Consider the following 19,219-nt stretch of genomic DNA (forward strand, 5'->3'; position numbering starts at 1 on the left):
TCATTAGTTATGCTATAGAACTGAAGCATGGCCCTGTACAGATACATCTGTAGCCTCAATGTTCATTTTCCAGTCTTAACTAGAGGAAATAAATAGGTCTTAATCAATCTGTAGCTTTTTGTTTCTTTAAAGCACGTGATGCTATTTAAATCCCCCGAAAAGCACCCCCACCCCACCTCCAGAGAGGTGTAACTCTAGCTGTATCTGATTATCTCATTATAGATTATTGCTTGATTGCTCTTCCACAGTAACCCCCCTGTAAGTGAACTGTCCAGGTAAGATGTCTGTCAGTTTTGCATCAACATGCAGGCTCTGGTTTGAAGCTCACATTGTGCGAGTCAGAACAATATCTCTAGAATAATATTTTCTTTATTTCATTCTCTTTGGATGTGTACATATTTATTGGTTTAACCTACCATGTAAAAGTTAGTATTTATTGATGAGACAAACCCTCACAGGCTTCTATTTGTCCTCGTATAAAGGCCATGCTTATTTGCATCGTTCAGACACTTGATGGCTCCAAACAAATGCTTATAAGTGTTGTTAGCAGACACAGGTGCCTTACTTTCAATATTCATAGCATTTGGTACCTCGATGTGTGAATAAGCTACTTAGTCTCGTGGAATGATATGCAGTTTTTGAATCAAGCAGAACACGCCTGTCTAGGCCTCGGCAGCTGGCTTTCTAAAGAGAGAGGGCTCCCAAAATAAGATTGCATACAGCCACGCACTGTTCAACCCAGGAAGTTTGTATTGTGTTAATAACAATTCTAGTGATTTTGTGATAAAGTAGTAACATATATATGTAATTATAATGTAATACACTCCCTTCATTGAAAAATTAAAGCCTTAACATGGAAAATTGTTCAAATAGAAGACACAGCTTTACTGTTAAGTAAAACATCTGTTTCTGCCACTGCTGTATAAAGGAGCAAAAACCCAATGCAAATGAAGCAGTGAAGGGGAAAGCTTTTTATATTGATCCATTGTTACATACAAGGGAGGGCTGTTTTCAGTGCTGTCGTCTGATACAGGCTGTTTTTAAAAATTCATGAGGAGAGTAATAAAGCTGCATTGCACTCAGGAACAGATGCAAAGCAAAATCTGAGGTTTCTGTGCACGCGTGTGTGTATGTATGTGTATGTGTGTGTGTGTGTGTGTGTGTGTGTTAGTGTGTTAGTATGCATTTATGCATGTTTTTTGTATTTATTTGTAATGTCAGGGATAGATGGATCCAATGAGGTTTCTTGCATCAGTTCTCTTCCCATATGATATATTTAAGTTTCATCAAACATGGGCTAAATATCTGTGTGACCTCCTAGTTTTCCTGTACTTATTTGAACTACTTATCTAATCTTGACCTGTTGTGTCGATATTTTTACAGCCTGCAACAGTGAGTGATTTACAGAATACCTATACAGCCTGCAGCAAGGCAAGCACCTGTGCACTAGTGCTGCGAGTCCCTGTTTGAGGTGCTGGGTGTGTAGAGATTCAGTGCCCTGTACCCAGTCTGCCCTTCTGTCCTCAGGGCAGCTTGTACTCTCTTGAATGACTCTGCAGGATGACTCCTTAGTGTAGAGGGGCATCCAAACATGGGCCTCCATGACTTAACCCTTCTGTTACCTCTATGTGAGCTTTGTGCTCACTTAAGAAGTCTTAACTGGATAAATGTAAGGATTTGCCAGGATTTTATGATGATGACTAATGCAGAAGACATTCTCAACAGGTTTCCTACAATGCCACAGTTAACTCACCCCCAATTTTAAGAATGAAGACAAAATGCTTTTAATCAAAATCAAAAAATGATTATTGTTTGAGAATAAACACTTAAATGTGAGCTTTATCAAAAGAGGCCTTTTGGCATGAGGTATAGAACTACTAACTATTGACACGCATTAATGTGGGCTAAAATACAAGGGATAAGTTATCTGTGACTCAAGAATACATTGCCAGTATCCCAGCTTCCACAATTATATGATGTCCAGCCAGTAGATGGAGCTGTTGCCACTGGTATCTACTGTATGTAAAGCATATGTTAAACTATAAATATATATCAGGTATTCGGTTTCTAGCGCTTAGAGATGATGATAGCACGCACTTGGACATAGTGGACGAATGAATAGTATTTGTTAAATTGGCAGCATGATTCATAGCGTAGATCTAGTATTACATGTTGATAATTCTGCACCGGTTTTGAAACAATTTAATCAAGATAACGGATAATTAATTGACTTACAAATGAGAGTGAGGGTTACAGCAGTATTTCTCTTATCGCTGGGAAGTGACGGGGTGGGAGGAATGCTGAATCTCAGTAAATCTTTACTCCAGGCATAACACAAGCTATATCCTTTGACAGGTCCACTTTTCAGACACAACTGACATTTATTAAATGAAGTTGACGTGGAAAATTTGAAATGTATATTGTGCTTTTTGATAAAAAACAGTATATCGTTTTGATCTGTGCCTGTGTGTTTCACTTAATTTGAATGGCATGGGTGGAGAAAGCATGGCTTAAGAAATAACCGTAGGTGTTATGTGTCCTTCGTGATTTTCTCTTCACGTTTAGTTTTATTTATCGTTTTCATATAAATGCTGTAAACTTGTAATCGATATCCTGCCGTCTAATGCCTATGCTGTTTAGTGGGGAGCTGTTCATGGCTGTGGGTGCTGAACGCTGACAAGGCAAGATCGCCAAGATTTGCTATTAGTTGGTATAGATAATGACATTGTAGACTTGTGTAAAGCTTTACTTATGCAATATAGTTGTGCATGTATTCATTTTTGTTTTAAAAATCAAAATATATATTATTATAATAAGTAACTGCGGGTGCCCCAATCTTCAGTTATTTATAATGCATTATTAGTGCCTCGTCATCTTGCTGAGTAAGTAGAACTCGGGGCGTTTTGGATGATTCAGCACTAGGTGGGGCTGCTGCAGTAAATTTTGCTTTTTACTGTCAAAAAAATGTGAATTTTATATTTTGTTCCATGAAAACTGAATTAAATTATATAGAAGTAATTGTTTTCTTATTATAATATGTAAATTATTAGGTCTGGGGTTTGTAAGCGACGTTTTATATTGAATTTGTGGCGTGATAGAACTAATAATCGCTCTCACTCCCAGAGCTTGATATATAGCTGGGAGTCAAATAGTCGTGGATCTGCACGGATGTAGATCAGCTGTTTGCGGTTCGGTTGAATAGTCTCTATTGTAGTCGTGTACCATTTAGAGAACACTATCCTTCTGTACTGAAGAAAATAAACGTTTGAATCACTGAATACCATTCAAGCATGGGTAACAAATTAAATAATTTCCGTTTTCCTTTGCTAATTTTGGATTATAGCCTACGCATTAGTGGTTTTCTTGCTTTCTTTCCTAATATAATATCAGTGCAGGAGACCATGGGGCATCATATTGATATTCAATTGTGAAGACATTACACTTAATGCACTATTCAGGTTTTGTGCACTATTTGTTTTTAGAGTTCATTTGAAAATTATATTGCAGTTTGTAAATGTGCTAATTAATTATAATAACTATAAGCCGGACAACAATATAAATTGAAAGACAGCTTGGGGATCCTTCAGGTACATAGTTCTGAGACATCACACAAGAATTCACATGAACCCCTTGTTCCAATTTTATTATAAGTATTACATACTATCTTTTTCTTTGAGCTGCACATGCAAACTTTTTTTCCTCTCTGCTTTAACATCACACTTGATTGATTTTTTCATTTTGATATATTTCAAATTCATTCATGCATGCATTTATTTCCACACTATTTAGAGATCACGGTATTACAAGAACAAATCTAAGGTAGCAAATGCACACAGTTTGTGCACATTATACACAGTAAATGAAAATTAAAAATACACCACAATTAAGCCAGACTATCACAAGTGGTTCAGTGCCTGTGGTCCAGATTCATTTAATGGGGGACTGGAACCCTGAGAAAAGAAAAGAAAAGAAAAGAAAGAATGTAATTATAAAAGAAAATCATTGCTTTATATCTGTACTAATAATGTATGTTGCTTCCATGTGATCATTTTGCTTGTTTCTCAGTGTAGCAAGCCTTATTCTGATATATATTCAGTATTGCTTAATCTGCAAAGCCAAGAGTCTGAAAGTTACCTAAAACATTCAGAGTTCGCATCTAGACATATAATATTGCTGCCAAAATAAACTGGCTGCTGTGCAATACACTGAAAGCCTGTCACTCAGTAGTCTTGCCAAGGTTTATCCTACCTGATCAGGTGGTATTCATGCCTTAAAGAGTGCAGCAAACTCTGTCAAAGGAGAAAGGCAATGAGGTTATTGTTAGAGAATACATATTTGACAGACAGCAGCAGCAAAGCATTGTGAGAGGAAATATTTTCCTCTCGCAAGAAGTTTATAAGTTATAAGTTTTCATAATAACAAAGCTATTCACATATATAAAGTTGTATGAATGACAGAGCGTTCAGTTCGATAAGCCAAGCTCTGCAGCCAAATCGAGATTCGGTTTACAAATGTTAAGTGTGTTAATGGGCTTCTTTCTTTTTACCATCAGCTCCAATCTTGCCGTCGCCATCAGAGTCAGCAGCGGCGAGGAAGGCCTTGGTCTCGGCATCAGTCAGAACTCTGGCGCCGGCAGAGAAGTTCTGCAGAAATGTTCTGACAAAGAAAAACCCCATGGATGTGAAAGCAAAACATTTTTAATTCTATATAATTAAATAATTATCTGAGGATTTGAGGAGTGAGTCGCATAGTGGGGGGGAGGGCAGGATTAATGTATTCAGAATCCTGTAAAGTGTTCACAGCAAGCCAACAGCAAGGACTAGAATTCAAGATGACAAACGAAAACCACATTGAGCAACGAAAAGATAACTGAGGACAGGAGAGGAAATTAAGAGCAGGTATGTTTAGGGTTGGGAAGCTTCTTCACAAGGACTGTTGTTGAAACTCTTCCCAAGTAGCTCTGTAATGAGAGTGGGCCATTTGAAATGTGGAGCAAGATGGTTCCCTGTTCTGACTTATTCCTGGAGACCATGCTCTGTCATTTCTTGGCCTTTGATGGTACCCATCTCCTTCTCTGTCCCATTCATCACCTCCTCTCTTTCATTCCCTATCCTCCTCTTTCTCCCTCCCCCACCCATGTTCTATGCCTCCTCTCTCTTTCCATCTCATCTGCCTCCACAGCCCTCCCTCCCTCCCTCCGCTCTTACTTCAGCTCATCCTCCTCAATGAATCCGGTCCGGTCCTGGTCCAGGATTTGGAACACTTTCTCTGCGTAGGCGGCAGATTTGTTGGCGAGTCCGACCTGGGCGAAGAATGTCTTGTGATTGAAGGAGCCAGCAGCTGTGGGGGAGGGGGAGGGAAGAGGCGTAAGGGAGCACATTTTGGCAGAACCATGTAAGCCTTGCACAACTGTCTGGCCTTCATGCTGAAATGTTCCCCACAGTGTACATTCAAACATCTTTCAGATTTCTGAAACATGTTAAGACCACACCACATGTAGTAGATGTAAAAATGACTTAAAATGAAACTATTAAGCTCATATCGCTCATTATGCATAATATGGCAATAGGCTGCTATGTGTAATAGTACTGTTATTACTACTACTTATTATTCTTATTATTCTTATTTAAGGTGTCCTACCTATTATTAATATGGGGCATCTGAGTGTTATTGAGATGTATGTGAACTATTTCACACAATAGAGACATGCTATCCCATAGTGGAATCAACTCCCAAACCTTCTTGTTGCTAGGCTGCCTCGCTCACCTCCTCCTGGGGCGTGTGTGAGGCTGTGGCGGGGAGCTCCCTCGCTCCCATCTTGCTTACCTTGGCAGCTCTGAAGAGCAGTGGTGATGTCCTCTTCTCTCAGCTGGCCGGCTAAAGCCATGGTCTTCTTGACTACAGAGTGGATGAAGACAAAAATCAATGGAGGGACAGAGGTAGAACACCATTGCAGTGGGCATTGTTACTGTGACAGGACAGCTCGGGGGAAGATGTCCGTTTCTCAGTGGATTTGGGAGGGAAGGGGCAATTTGACTAAAACTCTGCTGATGTATGATTTACAGCACTGTGCAAAAGTTTTAGGCAGGTGTGAACAAATGGTGTAAAGTAAGAATGCTTTAAAAAATAGACAAGTTAATAGATTATATTTATCAATAACCTAAATGCAAAGTGAGTGAACAGAAGAAAAATCTACATCTAATCAATATTTGGTGTGACCACCCTTTGTCTTCAAAACAGCATCAATTCTTCTAGGTACACCTGCACACAGTTTTAGAAGGAACTCGGCAGGTAGGTTGGCCCAAACATCTTGGAGAACTAACCACAGTTCTTCTGTGGATTTAGGCAGCCTCAGTTGCTTCTCTCTCTTCATGTAATCCCAGACAGACTCGATGATGTTGAGATCAGGGCTCTGTGGGGGCCATACCATCACTTCCAGGACTCCTTGTTCTTTATACTGAAGATAGAAGATGCTGCAGAATAAATTTGGGGCAGTCCGAAGCCTCCCTGATGGTATTGCATGATGGATAAATATCTGTCTGTACTTCTCAGCATTGATGAGACCATTAATTCTGACCAAATCCCCAACTCCATTTGCAGAAATGCAGCCCCAGACTTGCAAGGAACCTCCACCATGATTCACTGTTGCCTGCAGACACTCATTCATGTACCGCTCTCCAGCCCTTCGGCAAACAAACTGCCTTCTGCTACAGCCAGATATTTCAAATTTGGACTCATCAGTACAGAGCACCTGCCACCATTTTTCTGCAGCCCAGTTCCTGTGTTTTCATGAATAGTTGATTCACTTGGCCTTGTTGCCATGTCAGAGGTATGGCTTTTTGGCCGCAAGTCTTCCATGAAGGCCACTTCTGACCAGACTTCTCCGGACAGTAGATGGGTATACCAGGGTCCCACTGTTTTCTGCCAATTCTGAGCTGATGGCACTGCTGGAAATCTTCCGAATGTGAAGGGAAGTAATCATGATGTGTCTTTCATCTGCTGCAGTAAGTTTCCTTGGCCGACCACTGCGTCTACGGTCCTCAACGTTGACCGTTTCTTTGTGCTGTTTCAAAAGAGCTTGGACAGCACATCTGGAAACCTCTGTCTGTCTTGAAATTTCTGCCTGGGAGAGACCTTGCTGATGCAGTATAACTACCTTGTGTCTTGTTGCTGTGCTCAGTCTTGCCATGGTGTATGACTTTTGACAGTAAACTGTTTTCAGCAGCCTCACCTTGTTATCTGAGTTTGGCTGTTCCTCACCCAGTTTTCTTCCTCCTACACAGCTGTTTCTGTTTCAGTGAATGATTGTGTTTCAACCTACATATTGAATTGATGATCATTAGCACCTGTTTGGTATAATTGTTTAATCATACACCTGACTATGTGCCTACAAAATCCCTCACTTTGTGCAAGTGTACCTAGAAGAATTGATGTTGTTTTGAAGGCAAAGGGTGGTCACACCAAATATGGATTTGATTTAGATTTTTATTCTGTTCACTCACTTTGCATTTAGTTAATTGATAAATATATTCTATTAACGTGTCTGTTTTTGAAAGCACTCTTACTTTACAGCATTTTTTCACACCTGCCTAAAATGTTTGCACAGTAAAAGTCACTCTTATAAACTACTTTCTTATAACATGCTGTCCAAGCCATACATGTTTTTATAGACATAAATATTTTATCAGTACACTAGTAATACTGTACTAAACAATACTTTCTGATTAATCTTGTTAAACTTTGTTTTTATGCTTTCTGATAAATACTCATTAATTGACATATTGTCGGCTTCTCATACATAGGAGTCAGTTAACAGATAACATCATAAACATGGCCATCCAAAGTCAGTGTGGTATCTGAAACATAATATGAATCCACACCTTAAACAAGTTCTCTTTTTTGGGTCATTATTTTTTCTCACCAGTTCTGAAAAAAAAAAATCACACCTGTCGTTATAGTTCCCTTACGTGGTCCTCCAGAGACCTGAGCCTCTCTCTGTGGACTCTCTCTGACTCCCCTACAGCATTGTTGTGTGTACACTGTTGCTAACAGATGTATTTAACCCTCAATTGCACACGTTGTGAAAACATGGTGGAAAACAATGTTATATTTGAATTATTTATTTGTAAACAGGTCTATATTGCAAAAAAAAAAAAAAATCTTCTCCCCAACATATTTTGGGAACTCAGTTATTGGTATGTGTCCTGGAAGTAACATTGTCCAAACCAATATAATTTTCTGTAACAATAAATAAGTATAATTCATTTTTTCATTATTTGTACAAAAAGTAACAACATGAAAGCCCATAAAGCAATTTTCACTTTTATTGTGCCTCAGATCATCCAGAGTCCAATTACTCACACCACTTAAACCAAAGAGAAAAAAAAAAGTCTTGTGACTAAATGTCAGCTTGCCATTGGTTTATTAGATTTGGAGTATCAGCCTGCACCTACAGAACTGAAGCCTCTTTATATGTATTATGCAGCAAAAACGGTTACAATATGCAAAAGAGCGCTGGTAATGTACAAGTGGTTGTAGAATATATATACAAATGCGTTTTTCTGTTTTCGTTCGCGTATACCAATTCGCAAAGTATAGCCCTTACTATTCCCATTGGAGACCTTAGAAAATACGAACAGTTAAAACATGCCCAATTTTTTTATGCTTCTCCACTCATTATTTTAAGCTTCTCGATTTAAGCCACCCATTTTACAACCTCGTCCCGATGTATGTGTTATGGAAAGAACAAACATCACAATCAAATATGCTAGTATTAATGCTATTACAGTTACCACTGCTACTATAACTGCTACTTCCAGAGCTATTAATATACGAACCCTATCCGTTTTTCAGGCGATGTTGCTTACCTGTCGCTGGCTGTTCGCTGATGTGTCCTGAACCTGGCGATACGGGGCCCGACTCACCTGCAAGTTGCCAACCTAACTGCCAAGTACCAAAGTGAAGTCTTCACCTTAAATCCTCTAGAGACCCCCTTGTAACGCCTGCTGTTAATTAGCTGAAGGGTATGGATAGGTGGGTCAAAAGACGCAAGGTAATAAACTGATGCTAATCTCTCACAGAAATGTTACAGTTTCTGCAGCTTCCGCCATTAATGATTTGCTAGCCTATATCTACATCTATAGTTATGTCAGCTGGACAGTTATATAATATGTGCAAAATGTGTGGTGTTTTTTTTTTTTTTTTTTTTTTTTTTAACATTGAACAATGTAAAAAGGACCATTATTACAGATTGTTAACACAGAAACAGTTAAGACAAATACTGAAAATGGAATAGTTGTATTTATCCACTACACCAAGAAATGCAACAGGGATATTTGTTTTATTTGTCTTTAATACATAACATTACGTTATTATATCACATGCATTAAAGGACATTAAAACTGATATGGAACTAAACTTAAAGCGGTTAAGATGACTCCGATAAAAATAAATATGTCGTCATATAGGCCTATATAACAAGTCATCATGTGTCGATGAACTGCGAAGTGGGCAGGCAGTTCACCGAGGTCGTGCTGAGTTATGTCTTCACCAGGACAAAGAACTCTGTGAATCAAAACAGCAAGTCAGTGCATGTGTTACAAAGTTCATTCAAACATTTTAACTTAAAATATGTATTATTAAACATCACATTTAATTGAACATACAATTAAGATTTATTATTATTAATAATAATTACAATGTGATGCTTATTAGTATCATTGTTGTTGTTATATCAGAAATCCACTATTCATAAATCATGCGTTTTCAGGAAAATGATCCATACAAGAGTACATTCTTTTGTCATATATGTAAATGTTTAAATGTAGCATACAGAACCGAAGGAGGACACCCTACTCTGCTGGTTTTTGTTCCAACCGAGCTCAATTACTTAATTCAATCCTTAATTTGAGTAATAATTTGCTTACATTTGACTTTTAGACTGATACTGATAAAAAATTGGTTCCTCAATAAGATAATGAGTTATTTGTACAATTTGATACTTAAGTAACCCCCCCCTTTTAAATAATTAAAAGGCTCTGCTCTGATTTAGGAAAATATTAGTTAAATGTTAAATTAAGTAATTGAGACCTTGAGTGGGACAAAAAACAGCAAGGTAGGGGGTCCACCAGGACCAGGGTTGAGGACCACTGAATTAGTGCATTCAGTCGGAACAGGCAGTTACCTTCTAGCCCGATTTTACCGTCTCCGTCAGAGTCGCCGGCCAAGAGGAAAGCTTTGGTCTCGACGGATGTCAGCACCCGTGCGCCTCTGGAGAAGTTCTGTAGAAACAGCCTGGAGAAGCAGACACATATCAGATGTCAGTGCATGGACAGTACAGGGGTAACGTGTGTACATGTGGACCCTGACTGTTGTGAAGGCATGCACCTTACAGCACCTGGAATACAGCTCCAGCTCCCCCCTAGCAGGTACTCACTGTAGCTCCTCTTCCTCGATGAAGCCGCTGTTGTTCTGGTCTAGGATCTTAAAGACCTTCTTAACCTCGTCCTGGGACTTCCTGGACAGACCGACAGCAGCGAAGAAAGCTTTGTGGTTGAAGGAGTCGGCTGCTAAAGAAATTAAAACGTATATGTATTTTATTTTAAATGAGAAAGTTAGAACAACCTCTAAGTGGGATTGAAGTGGAAATCCGAACAGCTTTTAGTTTCCTAAAATATCTTTAAAAAAATAGCATCCAAAACATGAAAAAGGTAACATACTGTGCAAATGTTTCATCTACCAGCTGCTACAATGATATTATGTCAGGATATTAGCAATGCGTATGATTCCAGACTCCATAGCTCTACCTGCCTTGCTCTGCACTTCAGTAACACCTGTTAAGCCTGAGCAGTTTGAATCAATCACTGCAGCCTCTGTATAAATATATTACATCACGAACCGGGACACTTTTTTTTGAACCTGTAAAAGAAACCACTTAAGATTGCAATGCATTATAAACGTAATGTTGTAATGTGTGTACTGTACTACTGCACAGTAATGCATTTCACATTTCCTACGTAAGAAAATGTATTTGTTTTTGCTTTCTCGGAAATCCTGAATATGTAAAACCCACGTAATGTAGTGTTCAAACGGGGAACGCATTCATTAATGTAATGATGATTATTATGTGCTCAGCTCCTACCTTGGCATAAGCTGATGGCAGTGTGGATATCCGCTAAAGAGAACAGGTCAGCCATGGCCATTTTTACGAAGTTGACACCGGAGCTGTTGTTTTTCTTTATTAAAATAAGAGATTTCAGTCGTACAGGTTTTGTCCAGCTGGAGCCGTGCAGCGATGAACGGTCCTTGTATCCCGTCTAGTAAACTAGTCAGCAGGTGTCATCTGCAGGTGACCGTTTCATCCACTTGAACCTGACGCTTGCTTTTCTCATACTCGAGTGTCTAAAATTATTTAAAAAATATTCTAGAAAAGTACATCTAACGGTTTTCTTCAATGCTTTTGAAGGCTTCATAGTCTAAGACAGGGGTAGTGTTAGATATAAATAAATACGTTTATCACGTTATTAATGACAAAATACCCAATATGTATAATCTAAAAAAAAAGAAAATTGTATATTACATATATGCTTTATTGGCTGTAGATTATCCCCACCTAAAATCTTAGATGCCAGATTAGAGCATTTTTTTATATTCAATCAGCCGCAGGATTTCAGGACTCTTGGCGAAGGGTGTTTTATCACATCTATTCTGTTGTATTCCGTCATGATAAAGCACACAAGCTTATGACACATCACACATCTATTGCAAACCAGTGAGGGACTAATGCCAATTATTGCTCAGCATCTCAAGGGAACTGCCACTTCAAATATAAGCATGGTGGTGAATGACAACACCAATTGATGTAATACATGTTGAAAGTATCAATGGTCAGTTCACACTGTTGTATTATTCACCTTAGGAGTGCAAGGTAGTTCAGGAAACAAAGAAAGAATTGGGAACATCCCACATTTATATCACATCGTAAGGGATACATTGCACTAATCTGTCAGGATTTGGGCCTTCGGCGTGTTCCAGGGTTGGTATATGAGACGTGTGGAATATTGTTAAGCAATGCGTTTTTGCATTCTCAGACCGGAACAGGTTTTACCTCTATACTGCCGAGCAGAGAAATCACAAGGTCAGACACCTATTTGACAAACACACCCTGCAGAAAATGTGTTGACTTTTTCCTTTTGACAGGGTGAAAGTTCCTTGGTGCTAACTGTGTTTACCTTTTATGAGTCTGATACTTCTCTCTGTCCCTACCTACCCTCATAGTTGTATTTCTAATTTCCCATGATGCTTGAGCTACTTCAGACATCACACACTCTGTTTATTATTTTATTTTTCTAAATTGGCTCAGTTTTTGTCTCTGTCTCTTGGAAACAAAAAGGAAGGAAGGTCATACACTCAGATATGCATTATTGAATGTGTAAAATAATTAGTAGCAACACAGCAGTGCTTTCATCAGGGTAAGGTACACTTATGGGTGTGTGCCATATATAGTAATAACAATTACACACATTTACAACTGATAAATGCATTAATTATAACAGTCTAGATCTGTGTTTTATTAAGCTGTGAAATAACATTTTACTTTTTAGAAATTATGAAAAGAGTATAACCCGCCATATTAGAATAAAAGGAGTTTGATTTTGACAACCCCAATCTGAGAAATACAAAGTTGTATATCATTAGGCATTTTGCATCACCCTCTTAAAAAAAAACCGAAAAAACAACATAATTAATCAAATAGTCAAATTACAGCTAATACACTGATTACATACACTTAGCACACTAAAGTAAAGGCAAGTACTATTAATATAATTTCCATTTCATAACATAACTTTGTTAAAGTAATTACCCTAAACAAGCACAGCAAGACTTTCAGGAAGACAGCTGGTTTCAGAAACCCAGATTTGCACTTGGACTAGCCAATGTGATTTTTGGTAGGAAAGTCCAACACTATTGCTAATTGTGAGGTCTGTGAAATCAGCTGTAAGTGAAAACGGAGATCAAAATCTACATTCAAACTATCTTGAAAACATTTTGTGGAAGTCGCCACTGCTTCATGAGCATTCAACTTTTGCAGTACAAGTGACAAGCTGTGTGTTGTGCTTCAATTAAGTGGTATATTATATTTTTTTCACATCTTATTGTACTGTGACGTTCAACTATTTCTCATGTAAAAAACAAAAGTGGGCGATGAGCGAAGAAATGCGTCATCATGTGTGAGCTTTTTGGAAGATGACTAATTAAAACAACGTGTGCGCTTGACAATAATGAACTGAGGCATGATGTAGTCACCGCCAACAAGGGTTCGGCACGGCTTCCAAGATCCACTGATGAAATGCTTCATAACAATCCTTGAGTCGTTTACTAATAATAGCGCAGGAAAAAAAAAAGGATCTATCGGGAATAGCAGGAAACCACAGAAATAATTACAGGAGGGCCATGGGAATCCTTAAGAACGACAACAAAAGGCAGTGGTTGATGAGAAGCAATAGTAAGAGTTTTAAACATAACGCAATACTCTGTCATAATGCCAAAATGTGCCGGTTATTGCTCAACATGAAAGGGGAGAGAGGCTCATTCTTGATGCACTGCCCGCACGACATGTCTCTTTCGATAGCAACAGCATATTGCATCTAAACAGAGCGGGATGCATTGCTTGAACACTAAGGTGCTGAAGGGACATGTCCAACAGCCACCTATAAGCAAAGGGAGTCGGCATACAAACGACAGACTTTCCTTGTAAAGATCTATATATTTTAGACAGACCCGTGTTTTGCGGCCCAGGTTTCTAAGCCAGGGATATCTCCCTCGCAGTAAGCGGCTCACCTTTCCTTGTTTCACTTATATCCCTGGAATACCTCACATGGTTGTCAAGTGACTGGTGCACCAGCAAGCACATAGCATTACTCAGTGCGTGACGTCACCCAGCCCCTACACTTAAGGCGTGCAAGGGAAAAAAAAAGATTCAGGCGGGCGCTGATTGGCTGGAATTCCGTAGTTTGACGGGATACTGGCTTCTAACTGGCTGTCGCTCGTGTCACTCTACTGTGCCTCCGCAGCACCAGTTTTTGTTTAGGCCCGCCTCCTGGAGTGACGTAGTAGCAACATGGCGCTGTCGGAGAATGGTGGTGTTCGATTGTGTTGAACTGTTGGGAAATTAAATGCTCGGTCGGTCGTCGGCTTTTTCGTTCTGCGTACAGTGATGTCTATAATACGTATATTCGTTAACATGCTAGTCCAGGAAAGGTAGAGAGCCTTTCTGTATTCGCCTGGACGATGATACACGACAGTGAGTGAGTGTCGGTAGCCAGACAGCCAAGTATTATTATTAGGGAACGTAAAAAAAAAAGAGACGGGGTGATAAACACCAACGATGCGAGCGCCTTTAACCATCTGATTGATGTTGTAACCCCGCGTTTATCGTGTAGTACATATTAGTATATTTTTGTAGTCCGGAGGAGACGGCAAACTGGACTAAATAATTCAAGGATGGAGAGCCGTCATGGATGTTTCCTGCTGCTGGCGATTGGGATCCTACAGTTGGCATTGTTGATCGTGGAAGGTGCACCGCTTCCGGATTCAGATGCAGGTAAGCGCCGCCGGTTTCCCCCGCACTGGAGCCGGGAAGAGCGGCGGCACCTGACACCGCCGGCGATGGCTCCGTGCTCTGCCTGTGAAGTGGTGAATTCCGCATGGACATCTTGGATACTCGAATCTGGAACACACACACACACACACACACACACACACACACACACACACACACACACACGGCACTGCAGGCAAGGGATCGCACTGCCTTGTCGAGTTGATGTCAGGGAAACATTACCAGTATACCAGTATACCAGTCTCTGTTCCCATATAGCTCCGGCGTGTGTGCTGTTATGCTGCAAATGGATTATTCCAGACATGCAAATCGCTGACAATCGGGCTGTATCGATCACTTACTCCATCCCCCCCCTTAACCCTCAGTGGTACCATTGTATGTCCTTTATATTGGCATGGTGTGTGTTAGTGTTTATCGGCGAACTAATGGATATCGATTTCAGTTTAAATCACTGTTGACTAGAACGATTTAAAGGGCTTTTAGAGAAAACGATGACGAATTACCGGTACGAAGCACTGTTGTGGGATTAACTATGCGCCGACAGAGGCCTTTAATTATGATTATTGGAGGCTTTAAAGAGATTGGGATCGATGCCTTGAGGCAGACGGGTGTGTAGCACAGGGGGTATCGCATGCACATGATTTGTCAATTAATTTATCGTTTTAGTGTGTACTCTCGCCTAGCTCCACATTTACATAAACTGGATGAAGACAGTTTGTTTGCGGGGTTCAGGTAGGTGGGGATGCACCTTTATACGTTAGCCTGGACTTGTTTTTCCGCATTCTGCGCGTCTAGACACTAGGAGCTCTTGCATCTTACATTTTAGAAACACATTTTTGATTTTGCAGATGTCCTTGAGGTGACATCGTGCCGCAATACCTTCCCCGGCGGTGTAGGTACAGTCCTTCAATGCATGTATTTATTTATTGTGAAACAAGGAAGTACAACGTGGCTGTACGGTTAATCACTCTTGTAATTGGACTGTCATTATCATGTCAACAGCCCCTTCCGCACCCTCTGTGGTGCACTGCATATAAAGCACCCTGCCTATTCATTTCATGTGTCTGTTTTATGTAAGTTTGTATTTTTCCCCCACTTCGCAGGTTTGTGGACTTGTATTAACCAGCCCAAAGGTCATGCATTCCTGTACTCTTCATGACGGCATGTCATTAAATAGTTGTGAAATCCAGGGTGCCCCTAGCAGACAAAAACACCCGGAAAGAAGAAGAAAAACGAAAATCAGTCAAAATCCTCTGACAGGCTTAATTAGTGTACATATTATTTCTGAATGCTCCACCTTTCCTCCTATGATGGTTAGGATACTGACACATACCAAGTCATGGCATCAGCTGGATGAGACAGAGGGCAGGCTGTGGAAACCATGAGAGATGTAGCTGGGGAACAACAGGATGGGACCAGTATTATTTAATAGGCAGCTCGGGGGGTTGGACCCTCAGTCAGCTAGGGGGACACCTGTACTGTACAACTTAAGTCAGGCTTTCAGTGGTGGCACAGTCCTCTGATAACCCTTCCTGGTGCTGGGTGCCCTGAGAGCAGTTAAACAGAGCTGGATGGTGTGGGGCGGGGGGGGGGTTAGCCCTTCAGCTGCAGAACAGAGTAGCTCCAGTGTGCATCGATTGCAGCTGGCATGACAGCCTTCAGAGCCTTAATAGCTGACTCTGTATTTGACACAGCGCATTCAGCAGCATGTGGAGGTATCCTCTCGAGAACCACCTGGACTTTGGTAGGATTATAAAGAATCAGGAAGGGAGGGATCACCTGTGACTTTGTGCATCTCCGTGGCTTTGCACATCCCACGCATTTTCTTTGCTGGGTGACTGTAGCCTTTGTGTTTCCGCCTGTCATTTTCCTTGATTGCTTTGACAACCCCCCTCCTTCCCCTCTAGCCAACTGGCAGGTGATCGACAGTGGAAAAGCCAGATTCACCAACCCCCCCCCAAATCAGATCATCCTCACATGCTCCCTTTTTAAGACATCCCTTTAATTAACCATTTGAAGCAGGGACAAGATGGATGAACCTGTCTAAATGGCCAAAGATGAAGGAGTTGCCCGATGTTGTAATAATAAGGTTTGATGACAAGTAGGACAAGTGCACCATGAAATACAAGTAAAATCTGCATATCTGAGGCTATTCATATGTACTGTTATTTACCCGAAGTAGCAGCAGCAGATTCTCCTGCTTAGTGTTTATGCGTTTCAAATGAAGAGCTTTGCCAGATGCTTTTGGGGCCTTGTGTCTATGGGCTATATCTGCTTAAGTGAACACTGTTATAAGTGGTTGGTTAGTACTGTACCCCAGGCAGAGTTTTCACTAGGGCAGGATTATTTGTTCCGTTGCCCAGCATAAGTGTAACTGTAACTTTACACTGGTCTTGAACTGCATTAACCGAACAAAGGGAGGAAACCAATTAAACGAGGACTGGTGGACAAACGCCTCTTGTGCCAGTTGTGTCCCGGTGGGGTGTTCGGTAACTGCCATGGTTCGCGGCTCAGGAGCCTAGAGAGAGTGCAGGTAGGGGTGCAGAGATCTAAAAGGCACTGTTTATGTGTTGGTTTAAGCCTTGGCCTAAATTGCAGCAGTCCTATGGCCTGGTGTAACCAACTCAGATTCTGCTTTTGTTCTCGGGTGCTTAATGAGGATTTCAACAAGCAGCAAATCTCCAGGAAAAGGGCTAACACGCAGCCACGGCCAAACCGAGTTGTAGGAGTTATATAAATATTAACACTGATGATGCATATATGACACCCCAAATAGACTGTTCTATACAAATTGCACCATACAACTTCTAGTGTGGTATTAGTACTGCTGACTTAGTTTTGAAGAATGTCAGGTTATTAATAGGTAGGCTACTCTACTGTCTTACTGGCACAATGGACTGCTCAAAGGTAACTTTTATATTTATTTATTTTTAAGTGTAGGATAAGCCATGTCGTGTTTCCTGCATTGTGAAGAAGTAGTGACTTTTACAAAGATAAAAAGCCTTCCTCATGCTAACTTTGACAGGTATTCCTGGTTGTTTGGAGCATCAGGCCTTATTTAGTGCCTTATGGACTGGTCCTGGGCTTTGTGGGCACCATGTACATAAAAAAAAAAAAAAAAAGTTTCAGAAACCAGCACAATGAGCTATACCACCAAAACTGCCCCCCAGAGTCACTGACTGTAGGGCCTCAGTTTTTGGTGTCATCTGAAGGATAGGGCACAGCAGGTTCAGTTACTTGCTCAGTGTGATGCATAGTGGCCTGACCCTAGTAAAAAGCCTCAATTCGTGTCCTGCCTCAGAGCAGTCTAAAAGCCCCTGAATGCCATGCTTTTAGTTTTCAACATGTAGCTGGGGACCCTGCAGTGGGTCATGAGGTTCCCCCTATTGTTTCCAGGTGCCAGATGTGTCTGTTGTAAACCTAGCACTGGCAGAAATGATCTCCATATGTTGATTGCGTGCCTCAGCAATCCTAGGCTGTGAATCAGGTGCAACTTCCACAGTAACCATTTGTGGAGTGGAGCTACAGCATTGTTAATCATGCTCTGAATGCTAGCCAGGAAACGTGGGCACACTGAAGAACCCAGTGCTGCGTATTAATGTACTTAATCACTACATAGGCACTGTATTCATGGACTAGATAGAAATATCACCGCTGCTTTTATTTACACAAGAGTTAAGCTGACCCCTTTTCCTCCATACCACTCCATAAATCTGGTTTAATCAGGTTTGTGTGCACTGCCAACTTAGTGAAATAACAGTTGGACGCAGGTAGGACATTTTAAGCTGATTTTATTTCTGACAACTTCAACTTGGTAATAAAGTGTAATATGGACAGTTTACCCACCCCACAGGACAAGCATCATGTTACCCTTGATCAAATTGAAAGTGGGTCACCAATATGTATATGTATGTGTACGTGTTTTTACATGGTAGATTTGTCAGGTTATAAAGTTTGACAATCACTGCTCTAAAGCCTGGGCCTTTTTCGAACAAGGCTGGTTTATTGGCAAACTAGGAATAGTGCTTCTATTAAACAGCTATGTTGGGTCAGCACACACTAGAAAATATGATCTTTGACATTGAAGTTAGATATTAATTTCTCTCTGAAGAGTATAGGAGTGGCCCCACGACTGACTGATGTGTACCATCTGGGCTGTGTGATCTAGAACCACAGTGCCCAAGTTTCCAGTTTATAAATCATTTCCACAAATTTTGTTTCCATACTGTGTCGGCACCATACTCAAATGGCAGAGTAATGAAAGCATGCCAGGCTGTCCGGATGAAAACTGTAATTCCATGTAATGACCCGATACCTAGAATTGTAGCCATGGAAATAACTGTAAATGCAGAAGTGTTAAGATGGTGTTTTAAAATGCAATGTTTTTTATTTTGACAAATACAATGTCCACATCTGGTACTGGAATAGAATTGATCCCCCATGGAGGACCGGTAATTATAGGCCGATGTCTTAAAATATAATCAATAAGATTATAGTATCATGACAATGCATACCATTTCTTTCAATTCCTGTGCTTCTTAATAGTTGAGATATTTGGTTATATACCTACATGTCCCTGACTGCAGTGTTTAGCTGTTT

General features: G+C 40.5%; 3 protein-coding genes across 4 annotated transcripts in view; 1 reads left to right on the top strand and 2 right to left on the bottom strand.

Annotated features, from left to right (window-relative positions):
- Positions 1–3,616: 3,616 nt before the first annotated feature.
- Positions 3,617–9,146, bottom strand: LOC136712984 (parvalbumin beta). The gene is made up of 6 exons (XM_066689862.1): positions 8,868–9,146; positions 5,827–5,898; positions 5,208–5,340; positions 4,547–4,656; positions 4,249–4,289; positions 3,617–3,950 (listed from the first exon to the last, which is right to left on the bottom strand). Exons 2-5 carry the CDS (start codon positions 5,885–5,887, stop codon positions 4,264–4,266), a joined length of 330 nt encoding a protein of 109 aa, XP_066545959.1. The 5' UTR covers positions 5,888–5,898; positions 8,868–9,146; the 3' UTR covers positions 3,617–3,950; positions 4,249–4,263.
- A 188-nt stretch (positions 9,147–9,334) lies between these two features.
- Positions 9,335–14,092, bottom strand: LOC136712983 (parvalbumin, thymic-like). Its single transcript, XM_066689861.1, has 4 exons — positions 13,840–14,092; positions 10,436–10,568; positions 10,184–10,293; positions 9,335–9,564 (listed from the first exon to the last, which is right to left on the bottom strand). The coding sequence occupies exons 1-4, from the start codon at positions 13,910–13,912 to the stop codon at positions 9,539–9,541; spliced, it is 342 nt and encodes a 113-aa protein (XP_066545958.1). The 5' UTR covers positions 13,913–14,092; the 3' UTR covers positions 9,335–9,538.
- A 24-nt stretch (positions 14,093–14,116) lies between these two features.
- lmtk2 (lemur tyrosine kinase 2) overlaps positions 14,117–19,219 on the top strand; it is a 58,145-nt gene continuing 53,042 nt past the window's right edge. For both annotated transcript variants that reach the window (XM_066689859.1, XM_066689860.1), the window contains exon 1: positions 14,117–14,602. In XM_066689859.1, coding sequence (XP_066545956.1) covers positions 14,503–14,602 — 100 coding nt within the window. In that variant the 5' untranslated portion in view covers positions 14,117–14,502. The remainder of the gene's footprint in view (positions 14,603–19,219) is intronic.

Source organism: Amia ocellicauda, chromosome 17, assembly GCF_036373705.1.
Source record: "Amia ocellicauda isolate fAmiCal2 chromosome 17, fAmiCal2.hap1, whole genome shotgun sequence".
Lineage (NCBI taxonomy): Eukaryota > Metazoa > Chordata > Actinopteri > Amiiformes > Amiidae > Amia > Amia ocellicauda.